Raw genomic sequence first — 15,375 nt, 5'->3', positions numbered from 1 at the left:
AAGCATGGCCCCTGGATTGTTTTATCAGCCCAGAACTAAAACAATTTCCGAGGCCAACTCTTCAGACAGGGATTGGACTGGACTGTGGGATATAAAGTGATACTCGTGAAGAGTGTGCCTCTTAGCTCAGGTAGATACAAGAGACTAAACAGGCAGCTTCTGTCCGGAGGTGAGATGGGAAGGCAGAGAGGGTTAGGAGATGGTTGAACTGGACATGGGGAATCAGGTGGAAAGGAGAAGTGTGCTGTCACAGTATGGGGAGAGTAATTAGGGTCACATAATAATGTATGTATAAATTTTTATATGGGAAAAAAGAAGTTTTCATTTTCAAAGTTGTGGTTGTCACCTTCTCCATCTATCCAAAGCCTACCAATCCTTCAAAGTCATCTAGAGTCCCAGCTCTGCTTTTGGCTCACTTTAAGCTCATGAACTTTTTGGTGCTTATAACCCAAATCCCTCCAAAGCCCAGGAAGCCCAGTGTGATCTGACAACTGCTCAACCATCTGCTCTTCACTCGGGAGTCACCAGCCACACTCTCTTCTGCCCCTTGAAAACCTCAAACTCATCCTGCCTAAAGGCCTTTATTTATTGTTCCTTCTGCACAAAATATTCTTCTTCCAGCACTTTAGACGGTTGATTTTTTCTTACCATTCACGTCTCAGTTTGAATGTCATCTTCTCAAAGAGGCTTTGCTGACCACTCCACCTAAAGCAAGGCCCTCAACCACACTCTCAAATTACTCTGTTTTATTTCCTTCAGAGCCCTTATGGTTATATGGAGGTATCTTGTTTGTTTATTGCTTACTTCTTTAATGTTTGTATCCCTGCTCTGCCTGTTCCACCCTCAGTGTAACCTTCTCATAGCTTAGAAATTAAGAGCACAGGCTCTGGAGACAGATACCTGAGTTTAAATATATCAGATCTGCCACCCACTAGTTTTGTGACTATGGGCCAACTCCCTAGTTTCTCTCAATTACCTCATTTCCATCATGGATACTATTAGGTGATGCAAATGGTTTGCGCTCAATTGCTAACTTAAAGGTTGGCGGTTTGAACCCACCCAGCAGTACCGTGGAAGAAGAGGCTTGGCAGTGTTCTTCCATTAAGATTACAGCCCATGTACGAACCCCCAAAACTATTGCTTTATTTAAACTATAAGGTTTAAAGGTATAATCTTTAAACCTTAAACCAAAAGTGTTCCCTGACATCTTCTTAAAACCAAACAGTAGTTTAGCTTAACTAGTAAAGAGTGTCTGCCTTGAGCGTTGTGCTCTTTTAAGATCTATCTATATGAGATCCAATTGACGACAGCAACTCCAAAGAGTAGATTAAGGAAATTTAGGAGGCAGTGAATTTATGTTAATGGGGAGGAACAACTCAGAAAAGGAAGGTGAGAATGGTTGCACAACTCAAAGAATGTAATCAGTGTTACTGAATTGTACATGTAGAAACTGTTGAATGTGTATGTTCTGCTGTGTGTATTCTCAGCAACAACAAAACAAAATAAATTATTTAAAAGAAAAAAAGATTATAGCCAAGAAAACCCTATGGTGCATGTCTGCTCTGTAACACATGCGGTCACCATGAGTCGGAATCCACTCAACGGCAACTAACAGCAACATCATAAAGATAGTATAAAGATTAATGAGAAAATATACGTCAAGTGCCTAGAATGGTGCTTGGCATCAGTAGGTACTCAAATATAAAAACCAAAGACCCATTGCTGTTGAGTTGATTCCAACACATAATGACCCTATCGGACAGAGTAGAACAGCCCCATAAAATTTCCAAAGAGCAGCTGGTGGATTTGAACTGCCGACCTTTTGGTTGTCAGCTGTAGCTCTTAACCACTGTGCCACCAGGGCTCCCTCAAATATATATATATATATATTTTTTTCTCCCCCTGAGGAAATGAATAATACTTTAATTCTGTTTATTACTTTACCTTGCATCTAAACCTTCCCAACAAGATTGTAAGTGCTAGTTCATCTCTCATTTCCCCTAGCTCCTGCTATAGTAAGGTTGAAGGCACATAGTAGATGATCAACAAATACTGTTGTAATACCTGAACTGCTTATTGTAGATTTCCTCAGAAACATGCTTTGCATTCCTGAATCTGTGTTAGGGCAAATCATCTCAGAAGGACATTGTGTCACTTGCTAATTCCAGTTTCATCAGCCTACCCATCCCACACAGTTAAGCTTCCTTGTTTGTGGTTAAGAATGCAACAAAAGGGCTTTGTTTGAAGTACACCCACGCACAAAACTTAGTTTGCTCAGTTTTAAAATTAAATCGCCTTCTGACTGTTACTGATGTGCTCGTGATGTAATGTGCTTTTGTAAAATAGTTCCTTATCTTCTTAAAGATCAAAGTGATCCCAAAACACAAAAGCATGCTGTGCTCTTTAAGAATGCTTCTTAAATTATTTGCATCATTGAAAAGGTCAATAAACAGCTGTTTGACTTTATTGGGTTATTTTAAGATACAGTGAGATATTTTCAAAATGAGAAGCTATTTTAAAAATAGGTGATACATGTACATAGTATAAAATTCAAAAGTTACAAAAGAAATTTTAGTGAAAAATTAGTTCTCTGCCCAAGAGGCGGTCCCTGTTTCTAGTTTCCTCTAGAATATTCTTAACATTAATAAACATATATGTGATTGTATGTTTTTCCCCACACACTGCCACATACTGTCACATGTTGTACACACAGTTATGCACCCTATTATTGTCACTTAATGATATATTTTGGAGATATTTCCATATCAGTATGTATAAAGCTGCCCATTTTTATTAATAGCCACACATTGTTGTAGTTGGGTGTGGTCAAATCGATTCTGAGTCATAGCGACCCCGTGTGATGGAGTAGGACTGCCCCATAGGGTTTCCTTGGCTATAGTCCTTAAGGAAGCAGATCACCAGGTCTTTCTCCTGTAGAGCCACTGGTTGGTTTTGAACTGCCAGCCTTTTGGTTAGCAGCCTAGCTCTTAACCATTACACTATCAAACCATTGCCTTTGAGTCGATTCTGACTCATAGCAACCCTATCAGACAGAGTAGAACTGCCCCATAGGGTTTCCAAGGAGTGGCTGGTTGATTCGATCTGCTGACTTTTTGGTTAGCAGCCGAACGCTTAACCACTGCACCACCAGGGCTCCATTGCACACCAGGGCTCCTTAATAGCCACATTAAAAAAAAAATTTAAAACCACACCCATTGCCATGGAGTCTATTCCAACTCACAGTGACCCTATAGGACAGAGAGAACTGTCCCATAGGATTTCTAAGAAGTGGCTGGTGGATTTGAACTGCCGACCTTTTCGTTAGCATCCAAACTCTTAAGCACTGCGCCACCAGGGCTCTGCAATAGCCACATAGGGTTCCATTATTTGGATGTACTACAACTGACTTAACTAGTGCTACTGATGGACATTTAGGTTGTTTTTCCCCTTTTGATATGTTATTATCTTTTAAAATGTTGCTGTATGTTGCCAAACTGCTCTTCATTCACCTTGTATGGATTTACACTCCCAGCGAGGTATGAAAATTAGTGGGTTGTTTTTGGTCATCTTTCTCATTTTTCCCCCTCTTTTCATCACTTAATCCCTCTGTGTACACTATGGAAGAACCTTATCAAAACAGAGCTTTACCTCTGTAGCCTACTCCCAATGTATGTTCTGTGTCCAAAAGAGAGTTGGTCTTTTTTTATAAGACCTTTTGATTTGTTTGTTTCAAAATCACCCTGTTTTTCTTAAGCTACTAGACCTATGATGACACTTGATACCCCAGACAAGGCAGAATCTCCCCAAGTTGGGTTTCCTATCCTGGTACTGCAAGTCTTGGGCTTACTTTCAGATACACTTATTTTTTCATTTTGTAACCCCAGAATGTAAGCTTCTTGAGGGCAGAGACCATATCTTAGTCATTAATTCTTTTAAATATCCTTTGTGGTTCAGTAGTGGAATTCTTGCCTGCCATGTGGGAGACCCAGGTTTGATTCCTGGCCAATGCACCTTATGTGCAGCCACCACCTATCTGCAATGACATATAAAAGCCCTTGATTTTGAGAGTGATTCTCCACAAGATCCTAGAAAAGATAATAATAGGAAATTGTTAATATTATACGTAATACACTTTAAACATGGGGGTAGTGGTGGTAAGCAGTAGAATTCTCTCCTTCCATGCAGGAGACCCAGGTTCAGTTACCTGCCATTGTACCTCATCTGCAGCCACCACCCCTCCTTCACTGGAGGCTTGTGTGTTGCTATGATGCTGAACAGGTTTCAGAGGAGCTTACAGACTGAGGTGGACTAGGAAGAAAGGCTTGGCCATCTACTTTTGAAAATCAACCAGTGATAACCCTGTAGATCATAGTTGTGCCGCATGATCCCCAGCCAACCATGGGGATGGCACAGGACTGGGCAGCATTTTGTTTTGTTGTGCATGAGGTCACCATGAGTCGGGGCCGGCTCAATGGCAGCTAATAACAACAGTCCTCATTTACCATTTCTCTTGAACCCCCAACTCACTACATCAAGCCCCTCATTTTTACTTCCTCCTCTTGCAGGTTTCATGATGAAAATAGAGGACATTGGGTGTGGAGTTGCTCAATTTTCATCCCACCCACCCCTCTCATGGGCATCTTACCTCCTTTCTTCTCAGTGGAATTGTCTTTATTCCTTCCTAACGTTATACCTTCCACCTGACCTCTAGAAGCCAGTGAGGAATTCTGACCTCCTCATGAATTTTGCATTGCATTGGGCAAATCTGCTGCAGAAGACCTCTTCAAAGTGTTGAAAAGCAAAGATGTCACCTTGAAGACTAAGGTGCACCTGACCCAAGCCATGGTGTTTTTAATCGCGTCATATGTATGCAAAGCTGGACAGTGAATAAGGAAGACTGAAGAAGAGGCGACATCTTTGAATTGTGGTGTTGGCGAAGAATATTGACTATACCATGGACTGCCAAAGAAAGAAGAAATCCATCTTAAAAGAAGTATAACCAGAATGCTCTTTAGAAGCAAGGGTGGAGAGACTATATCTCACATACTTTGGACATGTTATCAGGAGGGATCAGTCCCTGGAAAAGGACATCATGCTTGGTAAAGTAGGGGATCAGCAAAAAAGAGGAAGACCCTCAATGAGATGGATGATCCAGTGGCTGCAACAATGGGCTCAAGCATAACAATGATTGTGAGGATGGTACAGGACCAGGCAGTGTTTTGTTCTGTTGTACAGACGGTCACTATGGGTCAGAACTGACTTGACCGCACCTGAGAACAACAACATGAATGTTAAAGATTGTCACCCTCTTCTCCTGTGTCTTCAGCTACATGTGCACATAAGCTTACTGTCTCTCATGTAAACTTACTCAAACTTCTCATTGTTTAAAACAAAAACAGTGACAACGAAACTTTTTTACTCCCTAGTCCCTTGTAGTCTACTAGCTACTACCCTCTTTCTCCCCTTTAGAGTCAAGTTTTTGAAAGAATTATCTCTCCTTGATAGATAATCCCCATTTTATTTCTCATTCACCTCTTACCCCACCATAGTCGGTTTTTACCCCATCATTCCACTGCACAGACTTACTAGTTGCCAAATCCAGAGGACATGTATCTACTCTCATCAAGGTAACCTGTCTGTTAGAATGGTTGGCAGTTTCTTCCTCCTCGTTCACCTCCTTAGGGTTTTATGAAACTACCATGCTCTCCTGGTTTTCCTCTTGCTTCTCTGGAAGCTCCTTGGGCTTTTTCCCAGAGTCGTCCTCTCGTAAATTGTGATAGTTCTCAGAGACCCCTCCTTAAACTACTTTGTCTTCCTGTGTATTCTCCCAGAGCAACTGATCTTCTCTCAAAGGTCATGTGTTTTGTGACTCCCAAATTTGTATCTCTAGCCTACACTTCAGTCCTTCAGACCCTCCTGCCCACAATATACTTCCTCTGAAAATCCCCCAGGCACCTCACATTGGACATGCCTCAGAGTAAGCCATTAATTTCCTACTCTATTGCCCTCCTTCCAGCCCTTAACCCCTCCATCTAATAGTTCATAGTACAGGTTAAGGATACTACAGTTCTAGTTCAAGCTAGAAACATAAAGGCCATCCTTGCTCCTTAACTCTTCTCTCTTCTCTACCAGCTACATCCAAGTGGTCACTAAGGCGGAGGATTCTGCCTCCTTAATGGCTCCAAGATCTGTCATCTCCTCAGCTTCCCTGCCATACTGCCTTATACTGACCCTCATCATCTCTTACACTGGCCAACACAAGAGCCTCCAATCTTGTCTCAAATGTATTCTCCTGACTGCTACTGGCAATATCTTCCCGAAACTTGGAAACATAGCACTCCCTGGCTAAGGTTCTTTGGTGGCTTCCAGTTTCACAGACTAGTGTCCAAACTCTTCATTATGGCATGCCATGAGACCTTTTGAGATATGGCCCCTGCTACTTCTTCACCTTTATCTAACTGCCTTTCCCTGTGTTCATCATCTCCTCTCCAGCAGCTTGGAGTTGCTTGTTTCATGTTCTTGCTCATTCCACTGTCATGCTATTCCTCTCCCTGCGTGTCTTTCTCTTCCATTTCCCACTCCCTTCCATCTGGAGGAATCTTTCATGATTTAGTTAAAAGTGAAGTCTTTCTGACTTACCCCTGTGATGTTAGTGACTCCCTCCTCTGTGTTCCTCTTGTACAGGTCTCTGTTGTGGAACCCATCACGTTGTATTGTAGTGGTTTATTTGGCTGTCTCTTCTACAATACTGTGAATTATTTGGGGCTAGTGATCATATCTTATTCCTCTTTGTATCCTCAGTGCTAGCATAGTGACTGGCATGTAAAAAGTCTCTGTAAATGTCCCCTGAATGAATAGGAAGGAAACCAAAGAGAAGTCAGGATAAGCTTACATTTAAAATGAAGTCTTGCTCTTGTTTTCAAAGCACAAAGAGGAATTTTCTTTACTTAACGTGGGTGAAACAACCCTATTTGCTTTGATTCATTGTTCTATGCACAGCCTCCTTTTACACTTCAAAGTCTGAATCAGAATTTTCAGCAAGGTGTCCGATCTTTCATGAGGAGGTGTGCCAACTGATGTTAAGTCCCTGTAGCTACATTATACTTCAAGGCACCTCCTATCTCCTTGGGAACTAGAGGACTTCTCTGGAGCTTCTGAAGTTATGGTTAAATATCATCTCACACCTTGTCTCTAGGACAGAGAGGAACCTTCTTTCTGTAGAGCCTGTGAAGTTTACCAGGGCCTGTCCATTTCCCAGTCAGGTGACACAACTGGTTAAACACTCGGCTACTAACCAAAAGGTTGGTGGTTTGAACACACCCAGAGGCGCCTTGCAAGAAAGGTCTGGCAGTCTGCTTCTGAAAGGTTACAACCATGAAAACTCTGTGGAGTGCAGTTCTCCTTTGCAACATGTGAGTTCACCATGAGTCGGAATCAATTCAAAGGCGGCTGGTTTGGTTTGGTTCATTTCCCTCTGGTGGGAAAAGTTTCTCATCACCAGTCATTTTAGTTAGGTATGGATGAATACCATTGGGGGATGAAGCTCCTAAAAAGCCACCCTCAGCCTTCCAGTAGTGCTGGGCCAAGTTCAGTTTTCATTGGCATCCATCAGCTACTCAAAACCAGTGCCTAGACTCAGGGCTAACATCCTACTACTGAAAAAGGGTCGTACCAAATCCCCTCACTCGGTAGCCAAATGTGGGGGGCAGGGAGATGTATAATTCTTTCTCCTTATGTATTTTGGGCCCACTGGGTGCAAAATGATATGTATATGAAATGTCTCCAGGTACTTCTTGCAAAAGAGACTTTATTTTTCCATTAAGGTCCGGACTTTTGGTGTTTGATGAACCAGTAACATTTATTGAGTTCCTGAAGTCATATGTAACTGGATTTGAACTCTGACTCCAGGACTTATCAGCTGTGAAATTCGGGGCTTGGTATCCCAGAAAGGATTTTTTTTTTCCTTTTTGGTGAAAAAATACACAGCAAAGTATGTACCCATTCAACAATTTCTACATGTGTAATTCAGTGACATTGGTTACATTCTTCACATTGTATCACCATTCTTGCTATCTCTTCCCAAATTATTTTACCACCATTAATTTAGACTCACTGCCCCTGTAAACTTTCATCTATGCTTTTGAGTTACTGTTGTCAATTTGATCTCATATAGATAATTCTTTAAAAATACTGCAATGCTCAAGGCAAACATTCTTTACTAGCTGAGCTAAACTCTTGTTTGGTTTACAGATTACTTAAGGGGATAGTTTTGGTTCAAGGTTTAAAGATTATTCAGGGCAATAGATTCAGGTATTCATCCAGTATCACTATATTCCAGAAAGACTGAATTCCATAAGAATTTTAAATTATTTTCCACATTTTTCCCCCTTTTGATCAGGATCCAGCGGTTAAATCCTTGATCAAAATGTTTAGTAAAGGTAGCCAGGCAGCATCCAGTTCTTCCGGTCTCATGGCAAAGGAAGCAGTAGCTCATGGAGGTAATTAGACCTGCAGTCCAGTTCCTCCTGTGATTCCTGGGAAGGATTTGTAATCAGTGGATGAAACTGGGTGATAAAGCAGAAGTATAAGTCAGTGAAGAACTGAGGCTCAAGGGAGGTAGCCTAGCTTCGTGGACCTGGTTGAAGCGGCAGTAACCTACTTTCTGGGGAGCTGAGTGTCTGAGGTGAGGTCAGAGTGCACCCAGCAGCAAGAATGCCTAACTGCTAAGAAGATAAATCCTTAACCTAAGGCCTCCTGATTCCCTCTTCTGAGAAAAGAGGTGATTCAACTTTAGAGCAGTGCGGATCCCACAAGTGGGGGGGCATGTGGGACCTGTTATGAGGGTTAGAGAGCTATAGAGGCAAGGAGCCAAGCAAGTTGTAATACCATTTGTGGGCTGTAATCATGAGACTTGCTGCTGGGTCATCAGCGGTAAAGGAAAGACTCTATATGAATGTGTTTTGTAAATTTAAAAGGTTGAAATACGTATTAGCTTCTGTTGTTGATATCTTGATTTTGTGTCCTACTTCCTCTCTCAAGCCCAAGACTGTGTTATTACTTCCTTTAGTTGTTAGTTTCCAGGTGGGCGAGATCTGTTCCTTCTTAGCCCTCTGCTTACCCTCTGACTTCAGGTCACAGCCGCTGCTCTGGCAGCTCCCTGCCTTACCAGCCTGGCCAGGGTCCTCCTCAGCTATGACCACAGTAAGTGTCAGACTAGCCTCTCCATAATTATTGACTCTCAATACCTGGGGAGCTCAGAGCTGGGTGACTCATCACCATCAATTCCTGTCTGTTTCCCTCTCCTCTGACATTCACTCTCAGCATCTTTCTCTCCTTTTCTCTCCTTCCTTTTAGGTATCTCTGATGGCTTATCTCCCTAGCCACTCTACTCTTTATCAATTCATTAATAATAAAGAAACAATGATAGTAATACTTAACATTTATGGAACTCTTACTACGTACCAGATACACCATTTAACTTTTAATCTCACAAAAATCCTATGAACAGGTTCTGTTGTAACTTTCCCTTTACATACAGATAAGGGAACACAGGTGATTAAGAAACTAACCCCAAATCCCAAAACTTAAAAACCAGTGGTATCAGGATTAGAACCCAGGTTTGTCTGACCTCAGAACTGACACCATTAGCCATATTCCACCTTCTCTCAATCCCCAGCGTTTTACCAAAAGAGATCTCAATGTGACTTTCTCCAGCCTATCTAGCAACTCAGGCATTAGTCCACTGGCCTATAGGTCCCTTCAGTAAGTACTTATTGTCTGACTGCTAAAAATCTTCATGTACTTACTCCTCGCTTCACACAAGACCATTTTCCTATCACCATAACCTTTCTTCAGAGAATCAGAATCTGTATTTGTTGGAAATCATCCTCTGTCTTTGGAAGCCTCTTTTATATACATTTTTTAAAGTTATTTCAGATTAAAATGAAGTTAATCTAGCCTTTTTTATTAATCTCTTCATTTCTTGGAGCCCTGGTGAAGCAGTGTTAAGAGCTCGGCTGCTAACCAAAAAGTCAGCGATTTGAATCCACCAGCCACTCCTTGGAAACCCTATGGGGTCATTCTGCTCTGTCCTGTAGGGTCGCTATGAGTTGGAATCGACTTGACGGCAATGGGTTTGGTATTTTGGTTTTCTCTTCATACCTTAAATGAGCAGACTAAGGCTTCGGGAGGAGAAACGACTTACACAGGGTCATACATCAAGCTAATAACAAAGTCAGGGCAAGAACCCAAGTCTCCTGACACTTGGTCTAGTATTATTCTGCTGTACTAACACTCTGGAAATTTTATTGACATTCCAAACCAAAACCTGTTGCTGTTGAGTCAATCCCAACTCATAGCAACCCTATAGGACAGAGTAGAACTGCCCCATAGAGGTTCCAAGGAGCAGCTGGTGGATTCAAATTGCCAACCCTTTGGTTAGCAGCTGAGTACTTAACCATTGTGTCACCAAAGCTCCTTATTGACGTTACCAAAAAAACGAAACCCGTTGCCGTTGATTCCAACTCATAGTGACCCTATAGGACAGAGGAGAACTGCCTCCATAGGGTTTCCAAGGAGCAACTGGTGGATTCGAACTGCCGACCTTTTGGTTAGCAGCATAAAGCTTAACCACCATGCCACCATGGCTCCTTATTGACATTAGGGGGATGGTTTTTCATTTATAGTACAAAAGCTAATTTATGTCTTCATAGAAAAGGGATAGGTGTATGTTTAGCCACAGAGCCAAGTACAATGAATTGGAATAACTTCCAGGTTTTATCTTCACCATACCAATGTGGATTCAAAAGTACTTCCAAACTGCAGAAAAATTCCCCTATAGTCTTAGCAGTTCAAGAATTTCCAGCATGAAATGCCTGATAGTTTACCTCACTCTTTTGCCAAAAATAAAGCACAGCAACTATGTCCTGACTCTGACCCTCTGTAGTAGTGTGATCCTTCCTACCAGATTCATTCTTCAGTATTGCAATCTGCAAGCACACTCATTCTTTCCCTTTGCCTTTGTCAATTCTTAAGAGCAGGATGTTTAAAAGTTGAAGTCTTGACTTGCAAAATGAGAAATTATTTTGGGGAGAACATTTTGTGGTCTAGACTATGTAGCTTAGAGCAGTGTTAACACTGAAGTAGCTGCTAATTTTTATGCAGTTCTTACCAAGAAATTAAAATAATATTATCATTTATTCAGCATCAGGGATTAACAAAGGATTTCAAAATCCCCTGGAAGCTTTTTACCATACAGCCACACAACGTCGCTTGGGAGGTGAGAAGGGATTGTTGTTCCCATTTTTATATATGGATAAACAGAGGCCAAGAAAGATCAAGGCAATTTCCTATGCTTTAAATTAATAAAATATAAAATATTGACATTTAGGAAATCTAGGGGAAGGTTGGAGCCCTGGTGGCACAGTGGTTAAGAGCTCAGCTGCTAACCAAAAGTTGGCGGTTCGAATCCACCAGCCGCTCCTTGGAAACCCTATGGGGCAGTTCTCCCTGCCCTATAGGATCACTATGAGTCGGATTCGACTCGATGGCAACAGGGTTTTTTTCAGGTGACCATTATATGGGGTTTCTTTATATTAATTTTGCAACATTTTTTATGTAAGTTTGAAATTATTTCAAAATAAGAGGTAAAATAAAAATATTAATAAAGCAGAGAAAAACAATGGTTAGTAAGACAAATAGCCAGTAAAATCTACTTTCCAGTGTTTACTTGATTGCTTTTCAGTCTCTGAGGATACACCAGTCTCTGCTTCCAAATCCATAAATCACATCATTGAAGAGACTCAGCTGTGAATGCTGCTAATGTCAGGGGTTTCCCTCTCCTGTGTCTCCCCAGGCGCAGTGAACCTGCAGGCCGACCTCATTCTTGGCATTCAACCAAATTTGGGGAGAACCAACCCGATGCCAGCATGATGCAAATATCCCAGGGCACGATTGGCACTCCTTGGCACCAAAGCTACCATTCCAGGTAAGTGGTCCCAGCTGAGACTGAGGAGTTTGTTTCTTTCAAGTGTTGTGTTCCCAGAAAAAAAAAAAAACAGTGTCTTCTCTCTTTTGAGACTGTTTTCTTTTGTAATAGTTTCTTAAATGATTTCTTACATCTCTCTACCCTGCTATTTTCCTCATCCTCTTAAAGATCCTAATGTGTATGTGTCATCTTCATATCTAGTATGAAGGGAGGCCAGAATTATTTCGAGCCCTGGCTGGTTATTTGTTTGTGGGACCCATCAATTCTTAAAAATCACTGGATTGTATGCTTTTAAGTGGTGAGTTTTAACGGTATTGAAATACATCTTAATTAAAAAAAGGGGAGGGGATATAGCCAAAGCAGTGCTTAGAGAGAAATTTATAGCATTAAATACTTAAGTTAAAAAAGAAGAGAGATTTAAAAGTCAGTGATCTAAGTCAGGGATTGGCAAACTTTTCTGTAAAGGGCCAGATGGTAAATACTTTAGACTTTATGAGTCTTACAGTTTCTATTACAGCAATTCAGTTCTACTGTTGTAGCAGGAAAACAGCCATAGACGATATATAACCGAATGAGCATGCCTGTGTTCCCATAAAACTTTATTTACAAAAAGAGATAATGGATCAGATTTGGTCCTTGAGCTGTAGTTTGCCTTGCTTTAATCTTTTCTTCCAGCAACCTCACTGAACTCCACTGGAAAAAATGACTCAAAATGAGATTAAATAAGTAATAAGTCATTATTTTTTAATTGTAGTAAATATATATGTAACAAAACATTTGACATTTCAATAATCTTGTACAGTTCAGTGACAGTAATTTTGTTCATCATGTTGTTCAACCATCACCCTTATCCGTTCCCACATTTTCCCATTACCCTTAAGAGAAGCTCTGTGTTCCTTAAGCAGTGAGTCTTCCTCTCCCCCTTCTTCCCTCCCAACCCTGGTATCTACTAATAAACTTTGGTCTCTTGCCTATTCTAGATACTTCATATAAGTGGGATCATACAATATTTATCCTTTTGTGACAGATTTATTTCACTGAGCATAATATTTTCAAGGTTCATCATGTTGTAGCATGTATCAGGAATGACCAAGTTATTATTATCACAGAGATAGGGGCTCTGCCCTTTTCCGCCAGAGTCGCCACTGCTGGGAAACATCACTTCCTAACTGAGTCAAGGACGTGGCAGGCAAGGCTCAATTACACAAAGCAACTCATTGGGCCAGGCTAGAGTTCTCTTGATGCTAAGGTGCTGGCCACCAAGCCCTGGTGCCCACTGTTTGGCAGTTTTAGTAAATGTTACCTTCCCAGAAAGAAGAAATGCAGGCCAGGTCCCTAGCAAGACACAGTGCTGGAGTGGTTATGATAAAGAGCATAAGCATGTGTGAGGGGAGGACACAGACGTGGCACCAGACTCAGGGCAAATTTCAGACTAATAGCCACATTCATTACCATCACTTCATTCACAGCCAACCACCTCCCAAGAATAAATATGCAAACAAGACTTGAGCTGCAGGAAGGCCTCGCTCTATGGAGAACTGCCTGGCGTTCATGGCCTGAAGTCTTTAATTACTCCCTGACGGCCCTTGGCCAGGGAGGTCAGCAGCGGATTTCTGAAGGTTAAAAGTTGTTTTCTTAGTGGGAGAGTGTGTGGTTCAAGGAAGAATTTAGTTAGTGTCCTACTCTAAGCCCTATTACATCCAAACAGCCCCTTTTTCATAAAAATCCATTTACCAAGCTCAGGAAGGCCAAACCTGACATCCTACCCTGCCACCCTCTGCCAGACGTATTAAAGAGAGAGCCAAGTCAGTACTCCCTAGACTGACTTCAGGCTTGGAACCCATGCCAGATGGAATCCATTCACTTATCCCAGGGAGCCAGGCTCTACCGCCTGTCACTTTTTGGAAGTGCTTGGATAAGGGTAATGGCAAGGAGGTGGGAGGGTCAAGAGAATGCAGTTGCTTCAAGCTGCCACATACAAAAGAGGATGCAAATGCTGATACGTGTGGAAGGCGGGCTTCTGAAAGAATTACTTAGCTAACACATGGTGGCAACGCATTTGGCGAGGCCAGAACTCACTCAGTCATGTTTAATCAAGTTAAGGACCAAATCCTAGACCCTTCACTGACGGACAGTGGTTCACAGAATTGAAGAGTATGAACCTCTCCTAGCAGATTAGGCTAGGCTTCAGATCACAGAAGAGATGATTTCCCCATTACCCTCCTTCCTACAAACACTCCTCTCCCTTGCCCATGCCCCTCCTAATAACCCTACAAGAACTTACTCTCACATCAGACCATCTGTTCTCAGAGGGCATGTACTGTAGCAGTGTCCCACCCCCACACTCAGGCACAGTGCTTTTGCTTTATGGGTATGGAGGTGTTGGGTGTTGGGGGGCTTTTATGAGGTAATGGCTACAGGCTGTAAAGAGCCTAATAGTTTGAAGGAAGAACAGCTTAGTAGTAAGGTCTAGGGCTTTCAAGTTAGACCTAGGTGTAAATCTCAACTCCACCACCTACTGTGTGAGCTTAAGCAAATCATTTAACCTCTTTGGTCTTGGTTTCCTCATATGTAAAATGAAATTAATAACACACATCTCTTGGATTGTTGTGAGGATTAAATAAGATAATGTATGTAAAACCATGCAGTTCCTGGTAAATAGTAACCATTTAGTAAATGACAATTATAATTATCAGGTTGAAGACTTAACATAGGCACAGTGAAACCTGGTTATGAGATTCAAGGTTAATGGCATAAACCAGCACACACTTACAAAATGCAAGTCTGTATCAACAGAGTACCTCTGAACAGTGAGGGGGACCTTTGGTGCCTCCTAGCCCTGGTGGTGCAGCAGTTAAGAGCTCGGCTGATAACCAGAAGGTCGGCAGTTCGAATCCACCAGCCGCTCTTTGGAAACCCTATGGGGCAATTCTACTCTGTCCTGTAGGGTCACTATGAGTTGGAATTGACTCAGGTTTGGTTTTGTTTTTGGATGGATAGATGGATAGATAGATGGTGTAGAGTTAACTCTGACCCATGACAGCCTTATGTACAACAGAATGAAATGTTGCCCAGTTCTGTCATCGTCATGATCACTGGCATGTTCAAGTCCATCATTGCAGCTATTGTGCCAATCCATCGCACCCACGTTTTCCCTCACCCTCACTGGCCCTGTCACCAAACATGAGGTCCTCCTCCAGCAATCGATCCTTCCTGATAACACATCCAAAGCAAGTGAGTTGAACAGTGTTCTGTTACAAACCATAGGGTTTTCATTGGCAATTTTTTTTTTTTTAATATTTTATTGTACTTAAGGTGAAGGCTTACAGAACAGATAGTTTCTCATGTAACAGTAACACACATGCTGTTTTATGACATTGGTTAACAAC

At 41.8% G+C, this 15,375-nt stretch overlaps 1 protein-coding gene across 1 annotated transcript in view; it reads left to right on the top strand.

Annotated features, from left to right (window-relative positions):
* SHROOM3 (shroom family member 3) overlaps positions 1 to 15,375 on the top strand; it is a 411,264-nt gene that overhangs the window by 355,936 nt on the left and 39,953 nt on the right. Inside the window, exon 4 of the mRNA XM_004383125.2 lies at positions 11,855 to 11,986. Within this exon, the coding sequence (XP_004383182.1) occupies positions 11,855 to 11,986 (132 nt within the window). The remainder of the gene's footprint in view (positions 1 to 11,854; positions 11,987 to 15,375) is intronic.

Source organism: Trichechus manatus, unplaced genomic scaffold (genome assembly GCF_000243295.1).
Source record: "Trichechus manatus latirostris isolate Lorelei unplaced genomic scaffold, TriManLat1.0 scaffold00105, whole genome shotgun sequence".
Taxonomy (NCBI): Eukaryota; Metazoa; Chordata; class Mammalia; order Sirenia; family Trichechidae; genus Trichechus; species Trichechus manatus.
Note: the sequence above shows the minus strand (reverse complement) of the source record. Positions and strands in the feature narration are given on the sequence as shown.